This window comes from Trichomycterus rosablanca, chromosome 21 (genome assembly GCF_030014385.1).
Source record: "Trichomycterus rosablanca isolate fTriRos1 chromosome 21, fTriRos1.hap1, whole genome shotgun sequence".
Taxonomy (NCBI): domain Eukaryota; kingdom Metazoa; phylum Chordata; class Actinopteri; order Siluriformes; family Trichomycteridae; genus Trichomycterus; species Trichomycterus rosablanca.
Window position 1 is genome coordinate 8747850 of NC_086008.1, and position 27640 is coordinate 8775489.

The window sequence follows — 27640 nt, forward strand, 5'->3', positions numbered from 1 at the left end:
CCACACAATCTGACAGAACCTGTCATTGAACGCACCTTACTCATAACACTCATAAGCACAACCCTTGAGAGCTTTGTGTTTTTATTACAGGATAATATGTCGAATTAATTGGCTGTGATAATCACTCAAACAACACAGAATTTAATTAAAGTACAATTCTACATATGTTTTTCTGTCTGTTTGCTGCTCTTGTGTTATAGTACTAGGTGTAAATTATGAAGAATATTAGATGAAGTAGTTGTGGTGTAAAATTAGCTCTTGGTATCACAGTCCTTTAGGACTTCCCCTCCCAAAACACGAAGAGGGCCAACTAGTATCATATTACCCACATAGCGCTTATAGTTTCTTTATGTAGGACTCACAGCTTCGTATTTAATTCATGTTGTTGATACTTGTGAAGTGTTAAATGAAAGTGGTTGATGAAGGCGCTGAGCAGATTGAACTAATAACAGTGAGCTTCACTTTAGGAGCCTCGCGCTCAGAAATATGTGCTATTCTATTTCGAGCACGCGCTGAGTAAGGTAACCTCTGTGAGTTCTCTTGAGATGATTGAACACCGAGCTGTACGGCTTTACATTTATTATTAAATACGTTTTACCGGTTATTAAGGACAAAATGGACCCCCAGACGCAGGATGAAAGTGACCGGAACGAGCCAGAGATTCAAGACGACGGGACAGAAGCCGCAAACATTGACGACGAGGACGTGGAGGAACTACACACCAGGTATTCATGTGTTTGTGTCTCAAAATACTGTCATATTGTGAGTCCTCACAATACCTCAGAAGTTATACCGTCTTAAATATTCCTAAACACATTACACTATTTAAAAAACGACTGTATTTTGTATTAACAGAGATAAATAGGACACTTCAAAAGAATTCATTGCTGTATACTGTATTACTACCTTACAAGACTTCAAAAGATATAAAAACAAATTCAGAATACATGTAGGACTGTAGATTTCATGTTGCTGAGTGAAATCCAATTCAAATATGGTTATTTATTCTCAGAGCAAATCAGAAGTTTAGAGGTAGGCCAATGTTGTGGTGAGAAAACTGAGTATCTGGCAACCCTGTCTGAAGCTGCCCCAATGTAAGATTTCCATTTACCCATCTCATACGGTTGCCAAATTCTGACGCATCTTGTAACCATTCTGCACAAAATGATAGTCCATCCCATTTTTACCTTTTGACAAGCCACTGGCAGTGGCCAGAGGTGACTCTGATGCTGTGTGGAAACCCACACTACCTGTGCCCCACCCCTGATGTTTTTTATCTTAAATTAATTAGATTTCCAACTAAACACCAGTGACTAAAAGCCTGTGACAAAATAATTGTAATTCATTTTTTACCTTTATAATTTATGCATGATATCAAAGGTAGTACAAAAACTGCTGGGTCAAAAATTTAGCAGATTAGACTTTTTACCTGGTAGAATGTTTCAACAAAATTTGTTGATTTTAACGATACATAATGTACTTTTCAGTACAATTCACATATTCTTGCTGAAGCTGATGTAAGGACTTTTCAAAGTCCATTTTTAATATGTAATGTTAGTCTAATTTTGCTATTCCAAAGATAGTTTGGTCTGTAATTTTGGTTGGTGTCATGTTAAAACATCCAAATTATAGAGAATAAACCTTCTGGATGCCACTGGTGCTCATCATCTCAGGGAATGCCTCATCACCTCTTTTTCTTCTTGACTGTTCCATTTAGTTTGTACTTATGGACAGTTGTTTGTAGCTATAAAGTTGTTTGTAGAGTCCATAAAACTCACTAATTAGCATTTAGAAGGCCACGCCACATAGTTAAATGACTAGGGATGTAACGATTCACCACAAGACAGTTAATAACCCGATTCATATCAATTTTACATGTAAAATGAATCGATATTCACTTTAAACAGCAGAGGGCACTGGTGCTATACACCGCGCCTGGTTAACGTCATTGGCGCTATACGCCTGGTTGCCAAATTCGGGGTTTTTCAGCCAAATTGGGCCTAATTCAAAATTGTTTTGCATAGTTTGTACTAGGGATGCATCGATACCATTTTTTCCCAACCGAGTACGAGTACAAGTACATGTATTTTTGCACTCGCCGATACCTATTTAGAATGATGCAATCTGGAGCATTATGGAATAGTGTAGTTTTTAGTGTAAAATAGTGCAGTGGAACAGACATCATTGAGAAAGCTTCTGACAAGCTAACGTAAACGTTCATTAATAAACGCACGTAATTAACGTTGTGCACATCATACATGCGATGCGATTCTGCTGATTGAAATATTTACTTTAAAAAGATAATACAGTCCGATCCCATCTGAGCCGATTCTATCAGCACATCCATTCGTGGTTCACCTCGGTAAATCGTAAACGACTCTGAGTCGACTCCCGCTCTGTGGTAATAACTAGTATAATTAAGCCTGAGCTTTATCAGGTAAGCGAGTCACACAAAATGTTCTGTAGTATTTGGTGTTTATTTACAACCGCATCATTCATTATAACAGTAAACACGGGGAGATGACTGAGAAAAGAAACTTACGCTGCGCTTAAAATGAGTCGACTCCTGAATCACTTGTATCGACACTGTGAACAGAGTATTGAACACAAACACGTCCTATAACAGCGGTCGCTGCTTTTGTAACCGGTTATCTTCGCTGTTAGCTCTATTTTGAAGTTTTGTTTTTTTTCAAACGGAACTAAATAACATTAAACGTGCGTGTGAGCGTGGTTAGTGAGAATAATTCAATCTGTCTCCCGTGGGTGAAAAATGAATTGCTTTAGTTTTAGAAGTAAAAAAATCTCGTAATGCCCCCGGTCAGGCACTCGCGCCCCCCCAGACAAGTACTCGCGCCCCACAGGTTGAAAATCCCTGCGTTAACGCAGTAACGTGCACTAGGTACATGGTATCGGATGTTTAGTATCGGAGCCTCGTTTGCGAGTACGACTACGAGTTAATGAGCGCGGTATCGGGCTAATACCCGATACTAGTATCGGTACTCATCCATCTCTAGTTTGTACCTACAGCAGAAATAAATGGGCATTCATTATTTAGATAAATAAAAGATAAGCACAAATACAGTATTTTATTGTATTTTTTTAAGATAAATAATAAAAGGAAACTTTGTCATAATTTGTCTTCAATTTCAGATTAAAAAATCGGGGAAAAATCATATCGTGAACCCAGTATCGTGAATCGCATCACGTCGTGGGTGGAGTGTATCGTTACATCCCTATAAATGACATTAGAGAATTTCTACAGTCCCATTGTAATAATCTTGCTGTATTCATTTTTATATTCATTAGAAAACTTTCAATCAGTTTATGAAAAACTGAAATTTGTGTACAAAGAAAAAGTTTTAGGCCAAATTAGGCCTCATTTGGTTACAAAAAAGTATTTGTATAATTCATTTACATTTCAGATTCATATCCCAACACCTAATTTACATGTCCTTTACATTTAAAGATATATTTCTTATTTGTTGATAACCTATTCCAAAATTCATACGTTACATGTATTTTTTCAGTACAGAAAGGAAGTTTACCAAATGCATGATATTTTTAACCAGCAAAATATCTGTTGCACTTGTAGAGCTACGAATCTCAGTGACCCAACCACTTTGGTTAGGCATTCATGACTCCCAAGATGTTCTCAAGTTGCCGCACCATGTTCTCAAATGTACCTCTTTACGTCATAGATGTCGTTCATCATGTGTGCCCCTCTTGCTAACCTCATTCCTTTAAAATAATTTCAACAGTTTAAAGGAGGTAGTCCAAGACCCAAGTGTAAAGCCCAAATTCCAGTGCCTGATTGTGGACCCGTCTTTCTCCATGGTGACGGTACAGAGTGAGGACAGTGGAATTGTGTGGGAGACTGCATCGAGCAGGTGTTCAACCCCATGGGCATCAGAGGCCAGCTCCCCATCAGATACCTACAGTCTGGAAGGTTCAGGAACACAGGGTAACATAGTTATCATTATGGATGACGACAAGATCAAGAGGAGGAAAAAAACTAGCAGCAGAGGGAAGTTTGGTGACAGGTTTCGCAGACCAGGTTCCAGATTATCTGGTGCTGCAATAGGAGAGGAAAGACCTGCCATGATTGAAGTATCCGTGCCCAATATACAACCTGAAAATTCAGAAGATGGCCAGTCAGCAGAAAGCAAATCGGACAATGATCAAGATCTATTTAACCTAATTTCTGAAGGTTTTGAAATTCTTAATATTGTAGTACCATCTAAACTTCCTACAGTGGACGAGGAGAACAGTTCTGAACTGGCAGACAATTTGACCTACTTGGAGGATACCCCAAAGATCAAAACAAAATGCAAGCAAAACACAGCTATTATCGGCAGCCACGATGATATAAATATAGAAATTCAGGAAATAAAAGATGAGAGTCAAATGGACTTATCTCAGGCCCCTTCTGATGAGAAACCCAAGAAAGAAGAAACTGATGTGGACTATTTAGAGAAATTTACACTGCTAGATCAGCATGTGCCAGGTAATAAATCTGAGGAGCTTGAAGTCATGGAAGCTATTCAGCAAGAAGAGCCACAGGTCCCTGAAGGCGAACAAAAAGTAAATGGCACAGTGGATGTGGATTCCTTTGTTGTTGTCAGTGAGGTTGAATCTAGCAGTGATCATCTTGATGAAGTGTTTTATGGAACAAGTTGCGATGCAGAACCGGAACGTCACTGTAACCATAAAGACGATGAGGAGCATACAAGTGGGAGCACTAAAACTCTCAAAGTGTGTGGTTCAACTTTGTTCGGCAGTCAGGAAAACATTCTTACTCCTATTTTTCTTCCTTCTGGGCCACCTAAGATTATAGATCAGGATCTACTTGATGAACCAAGAGCAATGTCATTTCATTATTCAGACCTTTATGAAGATGCTGTTGGAGACAGAAAAAAGGATGATGATTTCTCAGATAGAGAAAGTGTTGTTTCAGAAAAGTCGTTTAAAAGACGATTTTCCGATTCGGATGATGGAGATGGCTACCTAGAAAAATTTATTTTGAAAGATGACACTCCAGTGGTTAAGGATGTACCAAAAGTAGATATTCCAGATAGTGGTAGAGTGATATGGCCACAAAATAAATTTGAAATGACTGGATGTTTAATTCGTGCTCCGGAAGAAAACGAGTCTGAAGTAGAGAATGTTGACAAGTTAGAGAGCCAGAGTGACACAAAAGCCCAAACCCAATCTCCAGATTCTTTAAAAGATGGTGAAGGTTGTGAAGGACAGAAAACTGGCTGTGAAACAGTTCAACGTGTTTCAGATGAATGTGGTACAAAGACTGGTTGTGCAGTTGTAGACATTGTTTCACATGATAAACCTCCTAAAAAAATAGATGAGGTGTTCGAACCAGTAAATCAAGAAACATCTAAGTCTGTTTTAATAGAGGATAGAAAGCAAAGTGAAGTAAATGAATTAAAATGTGTGGACAGTAAGGATGTACAAGTTAGTAAACTGAAAAATGAAATTGGTGTCCCAGATCTATCACAGCAAAATGTCAAAACTAAAATGACAAGTAGTGTACCTATTCCGAACAGCTTAAAGGAAACGCATGAGGGCTTAGAAAGCACAGCTAAAATGAAAGAAAACATTATTTCTACTGAGGAACTGTTAAACAAAGGGCAAAAACTTGACACTAAGACACAAGAAAAATATAAAAGTGATTTAGTAGAATCAGGCTTAGAAAGCACAGCTAGAATGAAAGAGAACATTGTTATTTCCAATGAGGAAATGTTAAACAAAGGGCAAAAACTTGACACTGAGACACAAGAAAAACGTAAAACTGATTTAGTAGAAAAGAAAGATGTTACAGACATGCCAGCACTGACCAACAAAGATGAAGAAACAGAAATTGCACGTTCACAAGAACTCATTCAACAAGAACTATGTGTAGGTGAAAAAGAATATGCAATTGTAGCAGAACAAAACAAGGAGACCAAGCCACCAGGTGAAAAAGAAATAATTTCTGAACCTAAATGTCAAAAACAAGTTAGTGCAGCATTACCAGAAAATAAATCTGAACTTATCAGAAGTCAGGACAAACCAGCTTGCTTGGAAAAAAATGTGAGAGATGCTGTAGGTCAGACAGTTGTACCTGAATGTGAGAATCAGGAGCAGGTAACTGACAAAATTGCAGAGCTAGATGTGAAAGAACAGGCTATAACAGAAAGAAAAGGGACAGACCTTGAAGTTAAAAATCAACTGGAAACTTTAAGTGAACAGAAAGCTTTGGAAGGACTAACTGTAAGTGAAGTGGAGCCTATTAGTACAGAAGCCATAGAAAAGACAGAATGTGAGTTACATGCGATGCCACTAATGATGAGCAAGGTTCCGTCTGTGCAAAGTGTTACAACACAGAAAGTAGATATATTAACCTCAGCTGTAGAAAGTCTGAATAATGAAGTTCCACAGGTCCTTACACCTGAGAAGAAAGACCTAGGTCATGAGCTAGGAAAAGTGGAAAAAGACTCTGGGCAGAAAGAGAATATGCCTCCGAGTGATAATAAGATTGGACAGAACAGTGGTGAAAAGGTGGCTATTATTCCCCCAGTAAAGTTTAAAGTAACTGTGCCACAAACTGTACCTAAAGAGGTGGCTCATACAGAAGAAGACAGTGGGTTAGGAAAGGAAGCAAAAAATGCCAATCAAAAGGAGAGTGCTGGCAAAGTCTCTGAGCATGTATACCCTGTTGCTGCAGTTGAAGTCTTTAAAATGCCAGTAGACAGTATAGAAGGAAAAAGTAATAATACCTCTGCAAACGTGCTTTTAAAGGATACGCAAGAAGAAAACATATGGAGAACTCTCGAGTCAAAAACTCCTTCCCCTCCTGTGGAAATAGAGGACTCTACAATGAGAGTTTCACCTTTAGAACTAATGGAATCCACTAGAGAAGATGACAACCTTATTGAAGATGAAAGGATCGAAAGGGGTAGAGGCCTTTTGTCAACATTAAGAAGTTTCAGCCCTCAAGAAGACCTTTCAGGGTTGGATCATGATGCAGCAGAGCTTGATTTACAAAAAGAGCTTTCAGAGGATCTTGGATTTGAAATAGTCTCTGAGCAAGATGTAATACAGCTAGAAACAGAGGTAAGAAGCCAGGAACATGGCAAAGATCAATCTACAGAGCTGACGACTGAAGCAGACTACGAGTTCATTGAGGAATGGGATGGTGCGCAAGTTTCAGAGCTTGATCAGTTCAAGGAAGATGGAGAAATTCAACCTATGGATGCATTCTGTGTTGACTGCCAGTGTCCAGTATTAATAAGCAATGGTGGACATGAAAATCATAAAGTGTCAACCTTGGAGAAAGCATTTGAGGACATGAAGGTAATTTTTTTCACTCATATTTACCAATTTACATCCACACACTTTTTAATTAATAAGTGTTATGTTGTGGCCCTGAAAATCATTGCATCATCTCCTGGCAGCAGCCTGATATCTGATCTGTATCAGCAGTTGACCTGGAGACTTTGATCATGAAGTCACTAGCAGCAATTTTTTAAATGCATATCATATTTTCACATTGATTAAACTAAGATATTCATTGGATTTTGATGAATACACTGAAGATAATAAACAATGGCTTCAACAGCAATAAATCAGTGCTATCATTTGTTCTCAGAACTACAACTAAAGTTAAAAAACAATGTAAAAAATATGTCGAACTAAAAACTAAGCTAGATTCAAATGACAAAATCAGAACTTATTTTTGAATAAACTAAATTACTACGTACTAAGAAAATTTATACAGTAGTATGTATTTAAAGCATGTAAACATATATAACTAATATTTAGAGCATTTTTACTCAACCAGTTTTCATGCTGTACATATACATCTGTAAAAACATGAAGTAAAACATCTGGAGTTTTGCAAGTTCTCCTTATCTCCAAGTACTTCGGTTTCTTCCCACCTTCCAAAGATCCAGATTGCCCTTAGGTCTGAGTTGGTAAAGGAGCAGTTGTGATTGATTGACACCCTTTTCAGGGTGTATTTGTGTCTTGTGCTCCTTGTTTCCCACTGGCTTTACAGCAACACAGTCCTTATCAGATTAGGGCGAGTTCTTAATGAAAATAAATAAAAACAGCTCCTAGTTAGGGAATATTGGTTATAGGATTATCTTCTCAAACGTAAATATATGTACTGCACTTCAGCATTAAAGGAAATAGTATATGGTGAAGCCAGATTTGTCCTAGATGGACATGGATGCAGGTGGTGAATCATTCTTGCTATTTTAATTTACTTCAAGATTAGGTCTGATACATGTACAGAAAATGATCGTTTTATGTTTAAATAAACTAATTTGGCAGTGTTTAATGATGCTTTTTTTCAGGATCAGCTAAGTAACTGGATATCAGATTTACAAGAGAGATCAGAAACATTTGAAGACATGGTATCAGAACTTGAGCTGGCCTATAACTCTGTGGAGGTACACACAGCTTTTGTATTTACATGTAACGATCAATATTTTAACGAAGGTAAGAAATATAAAATTCACTTTTTATTTGCCACACAGGAGCAATGCAAGGACTGTGAAAAAGCAATGGATGAGCAGAACGAGGAGATGCTGCAGCTTGTGATGGACAGGTATAATGAGATGTCCCTGACTATGGAGGAGGAAAAGAAGACCAAGCTTGAGCAGCTGTATGACCAAATTGTGTCTTTCCAAGAGAATGTTGACTCAGCTAAAGAGACATTAGAGAACACAGGAAAGGACATGGAAGAGACAGATGACTTAATGCTTGTGTCTGTAAGTGGGACTTTTTAAATAGTTACCTGTCACTTTATTAGAAACACCAAACGCATACTGGGACCCCTTCTTACAAGAGAAGAAATACTTTGTGGCATAAATTCCACAAAACCCTGAAAACACCACACATCACCACATAATTGCTGCATAATTAGGTGCACTTCAACAAAGGTGCTCAGCTGGATTCAGATTGAAGGACACTGAAGTCATTGCGACATTCATGGATCCAGTTTGAGACGTGTGCTTTGCACCATGGTGCCTTATTATGCTGGAAGTAGCTGTCATGAAGCAGTGAAATTGTAAAGCCCCTACCTATTTTTAAGATGTCATGCTAAGTTATTATTTTTTAAAATATATTTTTAAAAATAATCTCCTTACCCACCTATGCCACTTTCTTTTTGGTGTAAGATATGGGCTGCACAGTGCACAGTGGGTTCCACATGAATACTGGGAGTCTGGTTTCAAACCTTGCCTTTAGTTTAGATTTTTACATGTTATCCCTGTGTGTGTGTGTGTGTGTGTGTGTGTGTGTGTGTGTGTGTGTGTGTGTGTGTGTGTGTGTGTGTGTGTGAGTGGGTGGGTGTTTGGGTGTGTGTATTTCAGCATTTTTTATCAACAAGACTGTTTAAGGTTTTATGCAATGTTAGTAATAAATCACTAAGATGTATTTAATCAACTGTCTCTTCTTCTTATATTCCCAGTCATACAAAGACATTGATATAAGGTAACCAAAGGGTGTGTTGCAAACAATAGAGCTTAGAGCTTACTAAACTGCTTAACATTAGATTCTGCATATTTCAGTTATAACACATTACAAATGAAAATGTTTGCTGTGACTGAGATAAAGTGTTTCCTGAGATCTTTGCTGTTGATCTTTTAAAATGCCTGACTGATTGCTAGTTTTTGATACCCCACTGTTTTTACCCAATGTCTATCAACTGTATCTGTATCATATGAGCAATTAACACAAGCAACAATTTAACACATTTTTCTGTAGTGAGAAGCAAACAAAAAACCTGTTTACTTAAACTTAGCATAGATTTAAACCATAAAAATATGCAGCCATATAAGTGCAACAGCATTGGAAGAACACATAGGAAATATACTGATTCACATTGAATTTAGCTAATGTCAATGTAGCTGGAGAATCCAAAAGTAAGGCAGATGCTGGAGCAACTAACAGTTGAATTGAGAAGTTAAGAGGAAGTTGTTCGATTGACAGCTTGGTGACAAAGATTGAACCAACAGTCAAATATTTACATTTATTTATTTGACTGATGCTATTATTTGCAGGTACAAGGTGATCCAAGCAACTGAGGATTAAGTACCTTGCTGAAGACCTAGTATATTCCTGGGCTTGAATCTTTGACTTTTCACTAGTAGTTTTTAACCACTGAACTTTTTTGAACACTTTTTTATCATAGTTGAATGGTACATAGGGCATTTTAAAAGTATGTTTTGCATAAACATTAAATGGTCATATCAGCTACAGTTTCTATAACTATAATTCTAAGTGAGCTTTATAATATTTGGATTTTTAGTTCAGGAAAATCATCAGTCATGTCAGTCATTACCTCTGGTAAATGCACATGTGCTACTAATGCTGTAGACAGATTTAGTTAATGAATTTGGTTTGGTTTATTATGCATGTAAATACAGTGTTGTGGTGCTGATGCTGAGATGCCTGTACCCAGAAAGGCCACTATGCATTATGTTTTTTTTTTCTATTTTACATGTCTGAAGGTTAAAAACAGCATTAGAATCCACCATGTCACTAGAGCTTGGCCCTCGAGGTCTACTTGTGTTTGAAGATTATGCTAAGGGCACCACAGGGAATGGGAAGAAAAATCGTCAGGTTATTCCAGGTATGTCCTTAGTGGAAGAGTTGGTCCTTTTGTTTGTAGAGCCCTAGGTGAGATCTGGTAAATGGTCATTTTAGATCTAAAATATAAATGTAACGCTACCTTGCAAACTTTTTTTTGCAAACTTTTTTTTGCAAACAAATTAAAATATGTTTAATGTTTTTTATGTCTGCTTTTTATAGTGCCTCAGCAGCCCCATCTTCTGACACAGGAACCTAATTCTGCCACAAGTACCTCTGTCACAGTGTACTGGACAGTCAATGAAGGAGACATCATTGATTGTTTTCAGGTCTACTGCATGGAGGAACCTCAAGGAGGTAATAGGGTTGAGCTTTTTGGTTAGAGCTGGCTCAAGAAAAAAATAAGTTACTGTGATCCAAAATTCATAGTTAAAATGTGAAGTTGTTGTATTTAATATATAAAAAAGCAGAAACTTTTTATAATAGTGCCTAACATCAAATAGTTTTTTTTTTTTTACTAATAAACATTTACATTTGCTTAAGCAGAGTTTTGTATGTCATTTTGTATGTCTTTAGCCATTGCAGAGGAGTACAGAGTGACAGTGAAGGAGAGTTTCTGTAATCTGGAAGAACTGGAGCCTGATAAATGTTATAAGGTCTGGGTGATGGCATTAAATTACACTGGTTGCAGCCTTCCCAGTGAAAAAGTGACTTTCAGAACAGGTTGGTGAAATGTAAGAGAATTCAGGCTGTCCATAAAATTATGTTTGAACTGGCTGATTATCAGAAAAGTGTTTTTAACATTAGGCCAAATTCAATTTCACGTTGCACATTTGAAGTGTGATTAATCTGTGCACACATTTACAGTGTAATAAATTTGACTCATAAGCTATTTATTGGTGTGATGCTAAGGTGCCTGTACTATTTCTTAATATACTCCATGTGTCTTTTGACAGCCCCATCTGTTCCAGTGATTAACCCAGAAGCATGCACTGTATTGTGGGATTCTGCTACCATCCGCTGGAACTTGGCTGAGGCCAGTGCTGCAGAAAGCTTTACTTTAGAGTACTGTCGCCAGTACGCCATGGAGGGAGAAGGCCTCAGGTATTCCCATACCCATGCACAACTGAGAAATTGGGAAATTTTTTTTTTGAATAGCTCTAATACAGTTCTATAAACATTGATTCAGTTTGATTTACAATCCATTTTTTTAAACTGTGCATTTTGCCCATATTTTCCCCAATCTAATTGTCAATTCTCCTAATGCAAATCTCTGTACAACCCCACACTGGCTGAGCAGAGCTGAGACTATGCGAGGTGGAGAGACATGGCATGAACTTTGCCAATACACAACAACTAGTTTGGGTGCCTTGACCAGACAGCAGAGGCCTAATTTATACAGGGGCAATGAAGCTAAGACTATCTCCCTACCACTTGGCTTTTTCTAGTGAACCAAAGAAAACATATTAACAAGCTTCACAGAACATGTGTTTATTTTTTAGGTTTAGTTAATTAATCTTATAATCTCATGCAAAAAAACAAACCCAGACAGTACTAATTTATCAATGGTTTTTCATTATGAAACAATGTATTGTTACTCCTTGAGTAATTGTACACTTGGTTACATATTGCCCAGTAAAAATTTAAATAACATTTCATGCAGACTTTTAGGCAATCTTCCCTTTCTGTTTTGTCTGACTCAAACCTTCTAAATCTAATGAGGTTTTATTCTCAAACTCACTTCATAGATAGCTATTATTACCCATCATTATTCCCCCAAACACCTTAAACACTTAGGAGGCTAAATAATATGATTAAGTTGAATTAAAGCTCTTTCCTTACAGGTCTGTGTCTGGAATAAAATCCAATGAGCACACAGTCCTCCTCCAGCCCAATGAGAACTTCCTCTTTTACATCAAATCAGTAAATGCTGAAGGATCCAGCGAGCAGAGTGAGGCAGCTCTTATCTCTACCAGAGGTCAGATTCAAAAACAGCACAGTCTTAATATAATTTTATATAAACATATACAGCATTCTTTTTATTAGGTACACCATACTTACACTGGAAGAACATTGTTGCATGGACTCTTATATGTGATGGGAAAGTTGCTATGGGATTTAAAGCCATATTAACATGATTGCAACCCCAGTGTGTGACAAGATGCAGGCCACAAGCATCACCAGTCTGAACTGTTTACACAGGGCTGATTGGGTCCATGGATTCATGCTAAATCCTGACCCATTCATCTGCATAGAAATCACAATAAAAATCAAAAGGTATCAGATTAGGAAACTTTGGACTCCTGTTCTTAGCAGACAGAAGGGTCTTCTCCTGCTGCAAGCCTATCCGCCTCAAGGGTCAACATGTGTGTTAAGTTTTTTTTTTTTTTTTGCTTATCATGGTTGTAAAGAGTGGTAATTTTGGTTATAGAAGCCTTGCTGCCAGCTTAAACCAAAGGACGGCCATAGATCATAAGCTTTTTACAGGATTCTGTCCAAACAGTATCAGCAGTGAACTTCATTCTGTTTTGTATTGTTTAGGTACGAGATTCCACTTGCTGAGTGAAACTGCAAACAGGATGCTTCAGGTTTCGAATGACAAAAACTCAGTGCTGTATCCTGTGGAAACCTACAATGAGATATCAGCACATATGGAGTAAGATTTTTAACTATATTTGAATAATAACTACTGTACTGGTAATATTACTTGTGTATAATTCTGAGTAGCTTAACTACTATTTTAAATGAATTTTATGCAGAAGTCCTGCAGTAATGGGAGAGCTTTTGCCCTGTGTCGGATATCACTACTGGGAGACAGTGGTGGCTGCGTGTAAAGCTTACCGCATCGGCATTGCTTATCAGACAGCACCACAAGAAAGCACAGTTGGTGACAACAACGCCTCTTGGTGTTTACACTGTGTGCCAACATCAATCAGGTTATCTTCTATAGAACACTCATACTTCTGTAGCTTTCATTTAATACATTGTACCACTGTTGTGTCACTGAGATCATATCATTCTTTTGTCTTGTATTTCTTGTTCCTCTTCATGACAGTTGTAGGTTTGAGCTGCTCCACGACAATGTGGAATCAGACATCTTTGTGACGGATGTTCCTGCTCGCATTGGCACTCTTCTGGACTTTACACAGGGCCGTCTGGTTTTCTTTAATGCCCAGAATGGACAGTGTCTGGGCTCCTTTCATCACGCCTTTAATCAGCCCTGCTCTCCAGTGTTTGCCCTGGAGAGACCTGGCAACCTGAAGCTTAAGATGACTACAGAGGTTCCAGAATGGTAAGCACTGGTAGTGCACATTTTGACCCGAATCAGGTATCTGGGTTATATTCTGATAAGATTTTACCCAAATGCATTTCCTAAATCCCCTTTTACGCTAATAATTTGGGTAATTTCTGTATTACATTTATTATTCATATTTAATTCTTTTATTGTTCACATGCAGCTTTAACAAAGTAATGTAACAGGTTAACGGATACGCATGTTGTGAAATTTAAATGGCAGTGGCTGTGTTCAAATTGTAATTTATAAAACAGAGATATAATGAGACTAATATTGTAAAGAGGCTGTTTTAAAGGTAGGTTAAAGCCAACATAAATATTATACACATCCAGAAACAACATGGATGTATCATAGGAAATCTAGTCAGTGTTTAACGTTAGCCTTTTTTATTCTGATGGGATTTTCTCTGTGGCAAAGGCTATTGCATGAAGTATAGGATTCATGTCCCGGTTCTTGTCACATGTTTTCCACTCAAACACATTTAAGCTATGAGCCGTGCAGATGACTGAGAATCTTTAAATGGCTTTTTAAACGCTTTTACATGTTTTTACAAAACAACAATGGCAAAAGAACTGATGTAATATGCCAATAATAATCTAAATGGTAACATGCTTTTTGGTGCCACACTGACTTTTACACTGTTTGACCTCAAACTTGTCGGTTTGAACTGACCAGCCAAAGCCTGTTTGTTGGCCTAACACAGTTTCACAGACACATTAAAACATATTTTAAACGAAGGCCGCTCAGGTGGAGCAGCGGTAAAAACACACGCTGGAACCAGAGCTGGGGTCTCGAATACATCGTATCAAGTCTCAGCTCTGCCTGCCAGCTGGACTGAGCGGCCACGTGAACAACGATTGGCCTGTTGCTCAGATATGGGTGGGATTAAGCCGGATAGGGTCTCTCTCTCATAACTAATGCAATTACGACCTCTGCTGGGTGATTGATGGCGCCTGCACAAAGATGGGAAAAGAGTGCTCTCGGGGTGTGTCTCCGTACACAGTGCTGACCCGCATTGCACACGTCAAAGTGTAGGTGACAAGATGCATACGACATGCTGCCCACGTGTCAGAGGGGGCGTGGGTTAGCTTCGTTCTCCTCAATCAGAGCGGGGCATTGGTGAAGAGAAAGCATGACGCAATCGGGCAATTGGATGTGCTAAAAAAAAATGGAGAAAAAGGGGAGAAAATGCATAAACAAAACAAAAAAATTTAAAAAACATATTTTAAACAGTTGAGTTCACACATACAGTGAATTCAGAAAGTATTTAGACCACTTAACGGTTTGCACATTTTATCATGTTGTGGATTTGATGTTGAATTATTATTTGCCATTTTTACCTATCAATATAAACCGACCTGGTTTTACTACTTCATGGACAGTAAGTTAGAATGTGTTCACACGTAGCCCTCACCAGGTAAATTAGCAGAGGATGTCCTGATAAAAAAACCTGCATGTGTGAAAGATGTTATCATCTCCAGTTAGCTGGATGAAAGTGGCTGTTAGTTAAGACATAATGAAGAAATGTACCTTGACATGACAGATGTATGTAAACGTTTATAAACGTTTTTTAATTCCCTTGAACTTCTATTTAATTGACAAACTTATGAAGAGATGTTTTTTATGTTTTGGCTGACCAACTTAATTGTATTTTTAAATATAAACAAAAATGTAATACTTGCAACACACTCAAAAAAAAGTTGGGACACAATTTGCAGGTGAATTGGTTACAGGTCTCAGCCTTTGCAAGCAAAGATGGGTCATGGCTCACCACTTTTTAAGAGAAATGTCAGTTTAAGAAGAACATTTGTCTAGTATTGCATATAATTTAGTTTTTTTTTTTTACCATCTACCATACAAAATATTGTTAAAAGATAAAGGGAATCTGGGGAAAATCACTGTTGTCGGTGAAAGATGCAAAAGCCAACATGTGTCACGGTATTGTGGTGCATCAGTGCGTGTGTGAAGGTACCACTGACGTGGAGGTGTTCATTGGGATTTTAGACATATGTTGCCATTAAGGCATAGTCTTTTACCAGAAGGTACCATGGTTATTTCAGCCAGATAATGCCACACAGTGGCATGTGCTTGACTGACCAGCATGCAGTCCAGATCAAATTATGGCATATCTTGAAGACTAGAATCAGAACGCAGACTGTTGAGCAGCTAAAGTTTTGTTTTAAGCAAGTATGTGTAAAAATTCCACAAACTGCAACAATTAGTTTTCTCAGTTCCTAAATGATTAAGAAGTATCATTAATAGGACAGGTGATGCAGCATGGTGGTAAATGTGCCTCTGTCCCAGCTTTTTTGAGTGTGATGCAGGCATCAAACTGTAAATTTGTTTATAGTTACAAAATTTCATTTCATCAGGAAAAACATTTTTTTTATTTTTGTTAAATAAGTCAGTTAGAGTTTCAATAAATGACAGATTTTTAAAAATTGCATTTAACAAAATGTCCCAATATCTACAAATGTTTATGTAAGTTCTATCACAGACCTCTTGAAGTGGTTTTAGCAATCAGATTTTACTGTGGCTTGCAGAGCAATATCAAAGTTTAGGCTCAGATTTACGTATATTTTTGTGCACAGATTTACTCAATATTTAATGTAAAGAGATTTTAATTTTTAATTTGATAGGTTTTTGGTTCTGTAAATATTATAATGATAAATGTATATTAATAATTTTATAGCCAGAGGTAATATATAATGCAAGATCTAATAATTAGCAGAATAAAGTGTTAGATTAAAAGCAGTTTAATAATTGAGTTTACTGTAGTAGCATAGCTCAGTTACAAAATTCACGATTTGAAGTTGATTTAAATAATATTACAAATCAGTTATTATGGAGTATTTTTTACTCCTCTTTGCTTTTCTTATGGTGTTTAGTTATGAAGTTAAGTTGGTTTTGAGAACATACTCCATTCAAGACTAGTTATTATGTGTAAAACAGCCCAGTGAATGTTTGACCAGCAGATGCTGCTGTAGCTCAGAGCCAGTTAGGCCCATGCTGTTCTTCAACTTATTACTCATTTCTTTTTCCTTTGCTTTTTCGTGCTTAGGAAAAGATAATTTATTTTCCAATTCCTCCTGTGTACTGTGTAATTCACTTTTTTTGCATTTATTTACTTTATTTACCAAGTATATCTGTAATATGATTGGTTTGCTAATACAGGATTCAGCCCGTTTTATCACATAAAGGATTGTCACAGCTTGAAAATTGAAATAATTTGTCTAGAAACCATAATATTTTAATTAGACAGCCATTTTGTAAATGAAGACAAAAAAATAGAAATAAAAATGTAAAGCTCTGATGACAGATGGGTTTACATCAGTACTATGACTAGACTATGCAGGGACATACATTTCCCCTGGCAGTGTGTGTCTGCTGTACACAGTTGGTGTACCTAATAAACTGGATGACTGAAGGTGGTAATTTTAAATGCCACTGAGTGAACAGAAATACTGTCGCCCATGTTGAATTCATTTGATGTTAATGCAGAATTCATTTAAGTTTTTTTAATATAATTTGATGTGTTGAACTATGAACTCTACAGTTTTAAACATTTGTTTAGTTGTTTATGAAGATGTGTGGATATGCCTGTTTTTAGTTTCTGTTTTAACAGTGGTTACATTTGAGATGATCCTATGGATTTACTAATACTAAACAGTCCCACAGATCCACGTCCAACAAATTTAATTTATATCTGTTCTTTACAGTGGATTTTTGTGGATTCATATTTGTTTTGTATTCTTTTTAAAACAAACTCTTCTTTTAAACAATATACATTTGTTATAACATTGGTATTATTGGTATTTCTGTATATGTATTTTGTAGTTATGTAGTTGACTTGTTGTACGTGTCTAAAAGTCATATATATTCGTTTCAGCAGGACTTTTGGGCCACTTTTCTCATTTTGTAGTTTCTTTTGTCGATTTTTGGCCCTTGGAATGATCCCCATTTCATTGTCTTTACAAATACATTGCCACAGGTCAAACAGATTTACATGACTTTAAAGTCTCTTTGTTTTGAATGTTTGTATATTACTCTACTGTTACAGTATGCATTGTGTATCAGTGTATCTATAATCTCCAGTTCCATCCAGCTCATGAGCTCTGATCACAGCTGGATTGAAAAAATGGGGATGACAAGAGCAGGACATCTAAGCATCACTACTGGGGTTTTTTGTCCAAAAATGTTTCCTAGTTACTAATAACATAAACTTTAACTAATCTGCAAGCGGTTTTTCAGGCTTGCACATTAGAAGCTGCTTTATTAGCCACTGTGTAACATTTAACTTTAAAATGTGACATGGTAGGCTAACACATTAAAATGTAATGACCTTAATTTGGCTTATTGTTTAAACACAGGGTTTAAGCTATAAAAACTATTTACTATAACAACAGATAGTGAAAAGACACAGAAATGCTATTGTGTCCTTAATTCGCTATTACACCACAGATGATCAGCATGTGTTTTGAGGAGCATACTGGACTAAATCTTGGTCTGTCTATAAAACATTGTTTAAAAAATATACAAAGTTTATTACCATAGAATCAGTTCACTGCCCCAGGAGCCTTTCCTCACCTGCCAGTCTGGGTCTCATTTCTGGTAAAGAACTAAAAAGGAAAAATATTTACCAGGGAGGAAAAAATACACAAAAATTGGGAATGGACAATCGTTTGCCAACATCTGCAAGGTTTCCTCCCTGTTCTGTTTAGACTGGCATGGCTGATCATAACAGAGGGCGAGACAGTGGAAACCAATTCCCACCAAGACGATCATATAATCAAAAAGCAGCATCACAGAGCCAATTCTCATCTAACAAATTACTGTGGAAAACAATGTGTGGTTTGATGATGAGATTAACCACTGTGTTGTTGATTACTAATGAAGTCAGCTTAAAACGAATTTCAGAGTCAAGAATTATACATTTTATTTTAAAACATTCGTTTGACCACATGTTCAAGAGCTTTTTTAGAACAGTGACAAAACAAGAGACTTAAAAAAAGATACAATTTAATTAACATTCAGCAACAATCAACAATCCACATCAGTCATATATGAACACATTTAAAAAAAGGCAAATGAAATGATAATGTAAAAACATTCTAACCGTTCTAACTGAGTTGTAGGAGGTATTTGACAATGTTAATTAAAATTATGTTAAAATTTAACCACTGCTGTTTTCCTGGTCATTGTCGCAGTGGGTCCAGTTCTCATGGAAACACAAACGCAAAGAAATAATATCTCAGACAGGGTGCCAATCCATTGCGGGGGTTCAGCCACCCCCTCTCATTGTAGGCACCCAGCTGGCCAATGTCACCTGCTGAGATTCGAACCCGTATCTCAGCAATGGTGGGCTAATGCAATAAACCACTGTACAACCCAAGCCTCCGTTTATTAATAGTGATCATTTAAAATGTAATTAACTAGTTTCATTTTTGTTACTGAATATACAACCAGTGCATGTATTCATTTCAAATGTACACACAATGTCTCTTTAATCTTGCATCCATGACAATGACTCTCGTAACCTTGGTAAATAATCTATAAGAGCAATGTGTCAAAACTAATCAACAATGCTTCAAAAAGCTAAGCTATAATTCTTTATTGATTATGTCTTACAGCAATAATTACTAACAAGAGCTTTGCAACCAATTACTAATGTTAATAAATTGTGGTTTCTGAATCCTTTGTTTTTTTAAACATACACTAAATGACCAAAAGTATGTGGAAACCTCTCATTATTGAGTTTAGGTATTTAGCTACACTCATTGGTAATGTGTATGAAATCAGTTGAGTGTCAAATAAATAATGTGTTTGCATACTGGTAAAGTTGGTCCCTGTGCACAAAGTGATGTCCACAAAGACAGGGTTTAATGTGCATGAGACAACGCCCTGATGTCAAACCAACTGAATACCTTTGGGGTGAACTGGAACTCTGGTCCATCAGTGCCTGACTTCACAAATGCACTCTTGACTAAATAAACACACAGCGGAGTACTAACTAGTTTGGTTTAATTGTTTGACACATGCACTGGTTTATACTTAGTGAGAAAGACTTAATATTTTATCACAGTTTTTTAAGTGATGAAAAAATCTTATCTAAATCTTATATCATGTTTTACGTGCACCAGTGTGTTTAACTGTGTTTTTTTTCTCTGATTTAATAATGCCGGATGTAGCCAGCACAATTTAACTCTTATACGGAAGCTGAAATTATGATGCATCAGTGACAGTTTTGCTGTTTGTAATTTAGAACATTTACAACAAACAGGACAACAGACTTCTACAAGCCAAATAACATTTAAATCTATTTTATAAATGAAAATAATACATCATTAAAAAGCAGCAGTGTCCCATGTGCAATTAGCATATTCATTATATTATAAATTATTATACTTAAGAATATAGACAGCAAGCTACAAAAATAAACATGCTCATTTTAAAATTGCCCTCAGTATATGCATGAAATAAGCCTTAATATTTCTTTGATCTTTACTGTTTCCTAAGCTTATGAATGTGTTCTTACCTCTGTATATGCAGCTCTTTATAAGACCATTTAGTGTCTTCATATCTCTTTCATATCTCTACTGTAACAAAAGCAAACTGTGTTCTCACTTTGAACTTTATAATTTAGCAAGCTTATTGCTGCTGCTGCTGTAGTGATTCTCCTGTGTAGAAAGTATTTAGGTGTCGCTCAGATAACATGAGCGTAAATAAACTGGATGAGGTTTTCAGGCGGGGGTTGAGTTCCTGTCAGTAAGCAGGGATGAAGGTTTGGGTTCAGGTCTTTGGGCTCTGCTGGGTCTGTGCTGAGGGCTACTACGCAAATTATCATCCATCTGTCAAAAACAACAAGCGGTTAGGTTCTGCCAGACTGCTGTCTGTGGTAATGCAATTAGAACAACATGCAAGTAGGATGTACTTGTGGAAATACATGAAGGAATATGACAGCATTTTTAACCTAATTTCTGTTTACTAGATCTGTAGCATTCAGGCAACTTAAAAGTATAAATAATGGTAATCTAAAACCATTCAATAAACATTTGTCATTTATCCAAAATATGTTTACAATAAAATAAGATGATCATATGCTAATGGCTGAGAACATACTCATGATGTAATCCTTTATTTATTAGGTTTTTAACATCATGTTTTACACACTTAAATTCATGATAGGACAGGTAATTACTGGTTACACGAGGTTCATCATTTCAAGTCTTTAATGTCAAACACAGTCATGGACAATTTTGTATCTCCAATTCACCTCACTTGCATGTCTTTGGACTGTGGGAGGAAACCAGAGCTCCTGGGGGAAACCCACACAAACACGGGGAGAACATGCAAGCTCCACACAGAAAGGACCCAGACCGCTCCACTGGGAGTCGAACCCAGGACCTTCTTGCTGTAAGGTGACAGTGCTACCCACCGAGCCACTTTTCTTTCTTCTGATCTGAGGAAGGGATGAAGCCTGAGCAGTATTTTTTTTTTTATCCAAGCCAATTACGTAAGGGTTTTTAGCGGTGCAGTTGAAAACGTGATGTAATACTACCTAGTAATGACCAACCTGGAAACAATTGCATGTAACCATTTTGTGAAGCTGGTTAAACTGACAACATACTGTAAAGTAATTATTTTATACAACCATAGAATCATAGGATGTTAGCTATTTACATAAAGAAATCTGCCATGTTTTTATTTGTGAGCAGAAATTTTAGTGTGATTTTTTTTTTGGATGTGATAATACGGCTCTGATTCACTACAGACGGTGGTTGGCTGAACAATGCTGTAATATTCCTTTAGGTACATTTAAATAGTGTAAATACAGCCATGTACTGCTGCTAAGCACTAATTAATACCAGAAGCAAATACAAGCAGATTTAAGCAGGACCTTTTCGATAAGGTTGGACTCTTTGTTAACAAGCTGCGTCAGTTTCTGCAGGTTTGCATCTACTGCGTCCTGGCTAACAGCAGGAGAGCCTAGCGAGAGGACGGAGACAGCAAGAGAAGACAAAAGGAGCTGATTTTTTAAAAGAATGTGCACTTCACATGGAAGAAATGTCAGTACAAACAATTCCAAAACAGAGCTCTGTGATGAGACTACAGCGTTTTTATAAGCCATGGATAATTTTTTCCAGCGTTAAAACAAACTGAACGGATCAGGATTCAGGAAGAATTTCAGGATTGTTAGAACAAGTGATGGAATTAAAAGAATATGGTCAAGAAGTTTTGGACATTTTTATTCCAGAGCACAAGTGACCCTTTAATCTAAACATAGAAATAATCACAGCAGTGTTAGTCAGAGTATAAAAGCTTCAGAAGGTCAAGAAGTCAAAGCAAGAAAGCATGTTATCATACCTGAAGCAGCCTCTGTGAAGTAGTTTTTGAGGATGGTACTGCAGAACTGGCAGAGGTTATGCAGCTGTTTCAAGTGCTGCTGGAGCTGCGCACTGGGTAGACTGGCTTTGTAGAGTGGAGCTATGTAGCCAAAGACAAAGGCATCCAAACTGGTAGGCCTAAAGCAGATAGAATACAACCATAACGTATCAGAGTAGCAAACTACTGTATAATGAGGCACTGTCATTTTAGAAATCAATACTTGGACAGAACATAATTCATCATTCATTATTCATCTTTGTCTTGAGACGAAGCTAATAAATAAAATATGACATTATATACCACTGAGTATAGAGTACACTTTTTAGGATTAGATCTAACGGCTTCTTTTTCAGAACAATGATGGTAAGACTGAAAAGGCCAGTCCAAGACATTCCAGGTCTGATTCCTTAACCAAGCTTTGGTTGACTTGTTTTGTGCTTGTTTTGCTGGACCGTCCAAATATCACCAAGGTTCAATTTCACCACAGAAGGTATGAAATTCCTCCTCCAAGTGTCTTCATATTTCTTTTTCAATTCATGAATGCCAGTCAAACAGTCAAGATTGCCAGTTCCTACAGCAGAACAACAACAACATCAACACAAGATCATTTTTTACATTTAGCAGACACTTTTAGGTCTGCAAGTGAGGGTTAAGAACCTTGCTCAGGAGTCCAACAGTGGTGGTGGTGGGCTTTGAACCAGCGACCTTCTAATCACAAGTCCAGTACCTTAACCACTGAGCTACCATTGTTTCTATCACTGACCCAACACTATGCTTGACCGTGGGGATCGTCCAGGGTCTTAGGTCCCTTTGTTGTGCTCTGTCCTCTTTAGCTCACCCCACAGGTTGACAGAAGCCTTACTTTGAGTTTTGGACTATTGTACTGCTGGAGGATTCAATATAAACCCTTTTTTAGTCCACAAGGTTTACATACTATGTATTCTAACAAGGTTTTTAGTAAAACGCTCCCACAATATCACTGATCCACCACTGTACTTAACAGTGAGAGTCAGGTTCTATTCAGTGTATCATTCATCCTCCTTCTAACACCAAACCAACCTTGAGTGTTTTTTTGCCAAAATGCTTAATTATAATTTTATCTGACCATCAAAGTCCAAGTTACCAAGTAGCACTTGGCAAACTCCGGGCATTTACCTTTGTGGTTAGATTACAGTCAAGGCTTTTTATTGGCAAGTAACCTGTTGGCATGGAGATGGCATAGTTTTAAAGATTTGGTCCCAAGGTGCCCAACACTTATCCTTGAAGTTATTTTGCCTCTCTCACCATTCTCTGCACTGTACATGATGGCAAAACAAACTTGGGTCCTCATTCAAGTTCGTAACCATAAATTGTTGTTTTAACTGTAGATTTGGAAATTTTGAGGACAAAATGTTCTAAATAAATGATCCAGGCTGCTTCCCAAGCCACTTCTGATCAAGCACACAGGCTTAAAAGTAGTCAGTGCTCTGCAAGCTTCTGTTGCCAAGACTGAACCCTTAACAACAGCTCATATTTAAGCCAACTGTAATTTTGATCCATAATTTCTGCTTTAGCATTGTGACCACATTTCCAATTCTAGAGCAGAGCTGTGTGTTAAATAAGAATGACTAATCCCATCTGAACTCACATGTTTCCAAAGAAGAATTGGGAGCTTCCCAGTCTATGAGAGAGGAGATTCAGACACTCTTTGGCTTCATTGTAGATCTAAAAAACAGAACAACATTGCAGAAAATTAACTAACCAATAAAATAAAGTTATTACTGGATCGATTTATTTGTATTCTTTGTAAACACCAGCAGGTTTTAAATGTATTATTTAAGTTGGCACTGAGAACAATGCTTACAGCAGCTGTAGCTGCAGTCCTGTGGGTGATAAACTCTTTTCCACTGGCTTCTCTAAAACCACAGAGCTCAGACCCCGGGAAAATGTTCAACACTGCCAGTTTAACCCTTGATTTGCACTTTTTTCTGATTTAATTGCTTCCAACCTCTTAAAAATGCAGAAGGTAGGTGTACTAGCTACTCTTAAATCGCTCTTAGACGTAAGTGAAAGTGTAAGTGTTTAGCCATGTAATGGATTGGAGTTGAGACAGACACAATTGTCTTTCGTGTTCTATGTACCTTTCATATTCTACGTACCTTTCCTTCCACCTCCGTGATGGAATGCAGTGGTGCATCAGCTTTGGTCAGGAGGATCCTGGACAGTGCCAAACTGGCTTGACGGCCCGGCACAAAGAAATTGAGAGGGAACGGAGAGTGCGACGCAAACCAAGGCCTCGTCAGACTGGTGTAGTTTTCTGCGTCCACCCAGAACGTGTGAAGCTGTAAACACAAACTGGCGAAGTTTACAAACAACAGTAAATGTAAATATAATGCTAATAATTCATATTATAACGCACTGCAGATGTACCAACCAAGGCCGGCCGCAGCTTTTCCTCCAGTAGAGCGATGTAGGCCATGGTGTCGGCCCCCTGCTTGGCGGACAGCTCAAAATCTGCATTGAACTTCTGTTTAGAAAACCAATGACAACTGAGTGTTGGCTGACCACAATCAAAATTCCAGCCTTGACATGACATATTTTAAAACATTACAGTTGCTACGTACGTTTTTTCTAAGAAAGTTTAGAATCTGTGTAGGTTCTGTAACCGAAGCTCCATCACAGTGTAACTGTGGAACAGTGGCTGTGGAGTTGTAGAAAAGAAAACAAGTTTACACACACAGTTGTGTCAGACATCTGATTTTCTTTATGCTGCCTCCATGCTCCGATTACATTCCAGTACTGCTTGATGTTAGGTAATAAAAAAACCCACATCATACAACTTCAGAAGTGTATGTAAACTTCAGAAAACTTCTTCCACAACCAACCTGTCAAACCTTTTTTAAGGGCCTTCCTTTAGGCACATTCCTTTAGCCACAGTCAAATTGAAAGAGGAAAAGACCTACCCCAAACTGTTGTGATACAGTTGGAAACACCATTTAATAGAGATAACTGATTCTATACACCTGCTAGTGATAGGTGCTCTTGAAACACCTGAACTTTATAATTATGAGGGGTGTCCACTGTCCAATTTGTACTGGATTCTAATAACAAACACAAACTTTATAACTTTTACAGTTTGGTTCATAGGATCATACAAATGAGCTCTCTCATGTGAGTTAAATTTTAATAGGTAGCATTTCTTTTGCAATATTGGATATCAGTCCAACATGATGGGCCAGTATTGACTCTAATACCATAGTCAATTTCATAATTCATATAAATATTCCTGATTTAAAAAAGTCCAAACATCTTATAGGCTAACAGAGTTTAGACAGCAAGCCTATTTGCTATTCTTCATTTTAATTCTCTCAGTTCCATTACAAAAAGAAAGAAATACATAAAATAGGTTCAAAGAGATCACATATTGCAGTGAAAAGGCATTTCACATGTCATCTACAACTTACTTTTATAGTTTTACAAAGAAGTCCATACTGGATCAATAAAGTACCCTGTCATTTAAGAGGGGCTACATTATGACTACACTAAATATCAACAGTTCATTAGGATTATGTTAAACTGCAATATTACTTTACTATTACTATTAATATAATAAATCGTGACAGGTCGACCAGCATATTAACAATTTACCTGTGATAGTCCTCCATGTCCAGTCCACTGGCTTGACTTCAAGTTTGGCACCAGAAAATTTTGAATATGCCTGCACATAAGCATTAATAGAACAGATTCTAATACAACATTTTTAAGTGTCACCTTATTTGCAATGCACCTTCAATGTTTTTTTGTAATGAAATCAGCCAACTGAGGTACTTCCATATTTTAAAATGTATCCAGACAGTGTAAGGAAAAACTGTTCATAGCAACAGTGCATCAAACATTTATAAATTATTTAAAAAAAACACAAAAGAAAGCTTCACTACCTTGGCACATTCTAGTCATCAGCCAACACTTCTACTTGCAGGAGACTAAACACTACATAATAATTAAGGCTTTAATAAATGATTTTACCTTTCAGCAGTTTAAGCAGGTATTGATAATCTGAACCTGGAGCAGGTGAAAGATGCGCTGTGCAAATCATGTTGTTTTACTAACACAGAAATCTGATCAGACATTTTCAATAGAATAAGATAAGTGCTTATAAAACATCACATTAGCATCCTAATTATTACATACCAGGTCACTCTTTTAGAATAACACAAACAAAGACTTCTCATTTGTAAAGGATGATAACAAGGTGATTGTCGGAAGCGTCTCAAATCCAATAACCAAGCACTAGTCGTAGTGAACGTAAAAGCAGTGAACGTTCACTTATGTTTACATACTGTTTAGTAAGCTAGTATGCGATTTGGAACACAGCCTTAGTGTTAGCAGGCTACTCGGTACGCTGAAGTCCTTAAGAATGGAATCAAAGTGACATTGTTTAACAGATTGTTCACTAATACAGATTGAAAATATATAAAGTAAATTACCAGAACAATTAAAGATTCTGTGTGGACCGACGGTAAATCCCAATCGCCTCCCCAGCAAAGCAGCTCCATGGGTGCCGCCATGTTTCTTTCCCCGGAACACTAAAGACAGACGCTAGAGGAACCCACCTCCTTTCAGTGTCCATCTACAAACCTCAACTTTAGAAGAGTTTAGACAGCATGTACATGCTAACAAATACAGAAAACAGTTATTAGTGAATTCTGTTTGACATGTTATACATTAAACACTTCAAAAAACAATATAATTTAACTTTCAGCTTATGAAATATGTGTTTTTGTACTAATTTGCCCTTTTGCCCTTTTCCCATTGCATGGTACCCTCTGGTACAGTAAATTTAGTGGTTGTTTCCATTGCCCACATTGTACCTAAGTACCTGTGTTACATTTGGTTAGCCTTCTTAAGCAGGAACCTAACATACCGTGTAACCAAAGCAGGTATTATGGCTGGGGTGAAAAACAGTTCAGACTGTTGATCGATCAAACAGAATCACTGGAGTGAGAGAATTCACCTTATTTTTATATGCAGAACTAAGAAACTAGCCGGTCTTCTGGTTTTGTGTGAGGGTTCTGTTTGAGTGGCTTGTCATTGTAAAAAGTGATGAATAAGCCTCAGTTTTCCAGGATGTTAACAGCCTTTAAGCTTGCTCCCAACTGGTTTGCTATTCCGTTTCCTATCCTGTTAAGCATTGCTTTCTAACATAAAAATCTGACACTGAGCATGAACATTTCTGTTTTAGCTATACACAGACATTATGGAAATTTTAAGTCACATTTTAAAATGGAATTGGTGCCTTTAACAGAAGACATCTAAACCTCTCTACATAAAGAAGAACATGAAGTTTCTACTAGTAAGATAAACATTAGTGATCTTGCACTATTAAGAAAT

General features: G+C 37.2%; 2 protein-coding genes across 3 annotated transcripts; one reads left to right on the forward strand and one right to left on the reverse strand.

Annotated features, from left to right (window-relative positions):
- Nucleotides 1-555: 555 nt before the first annotated feature.
- cmya5 (cardiomyopathy associated 5) lies at nucleotides 556-13911 on the forward strand. Its single transcript, XM_063018308.1, has 13 exons — nucleotides 556-725; nucleotides 3759-7347; nucleotides 8352-8447; nucleotides 8535-8768; nucleotides 9470-9492; nucleotides 10512-10633; nucleotides 10813-10947; nucleotides 11167-11313; nucleotides 11547-11694; nucleotides 12435-12568; nucleotides 13132-13246; nucleotides 13350-13526; nucleotides 13646-13911. Exons 1-13 carry the CDS (start codon nucleotides 616-618, stop codon nucleotides 13884-13886), a joined length of 5271 nt encoding a protein of 1756 aa, XP_062874378.1. The 5' UTR covers nucleotides 556-615; the 3' UTR covers nucleotides 13887-13911.
- A 4976-nt stretch (nucleotides 13912-18887) lies between these two features.
- mtx3 (metaxin 3) lies at nucleotides 18888-26946 on the reverse strand. Of its 2 annotated transcripts, XM_063018074.1 has the most exons (9): nucleotides 26737-26945; nucleotides 25898-25967; nucleotides 24874-24950; nucleotides 24684-24776; nucleotides 24409-24591; nucleotides 23898-23974; nucleotides 22250-22407; nucleotides 21783-21871; nucleotides 18888-20733 (listed from the first exon to the last, which is right to left on the reverse strand). In XM_063018074.1, exons 1-9 carry the CDS (start codon nucleotides 26815-26817, stop codon nucleotides 20626-20628), a joined length of 936 nt encoding a protein of 311 aa, XP_062874144.1. In that variant the 5' UTR covers nucleotides 26818-26945; the 3' UTR covers nucleotides 18888-20625. The 2 variants fall into 2 exon arrangements, with proteins under 2 accessions (XP_062874144.1, XP_062874146.1); XM_063018076.1 differs by lacking the exon at nucleotides 21783-21871 and having other exon boundaries at nucleotides 20651-20733; nucleotides 26737-26946.
- Nucleotides 26947-27640: the final 694 nt, after the last annotated feature.

Coding starts and splice junctions, on each gene's coding strand:
- cmya5 (XM_063018308.1), top strand. CDS start 616: ATGGACCCCCAGACGCAGGATGAAAGTGACCGGAACGAGCCAGAGATT. Junction 10,948..11,166: donor CATGGAGGAACCTCAAGGAG/GTAATAGGGTTG, acceptor GTATGTCTTTAG/CCATTGCAGAGGAGTACAGA. Junction 13,527..13,645: donor TGTGTGCCAACATCAATCAG/GTTATCTTCTAT, acceptor TCTTCATGACAG/TTGTAGGTTTGAGCTGCTCC.
- mtx3 (XM_063018074.1), bottom strand. CDS start 26,817: ATGGCGGCACCCATGGAGCTGCTTTGCTGGGGAGGCGATTGGGATTTA. Junction 25,968..26,736: donor CAGAATCTTTAATTGTTCTG/GTAATTTACTTT, acceptor GCTTATGTGCAG/GCATATTCAAAATTTTCTGG. Junction 24,777..24,873: donor TAAACTTTCTTAGAAAAAAC/GTACGTAGCAAC, acceptor TTTTCTAAACAG/AAGTTCAATGCAGATTTTGA.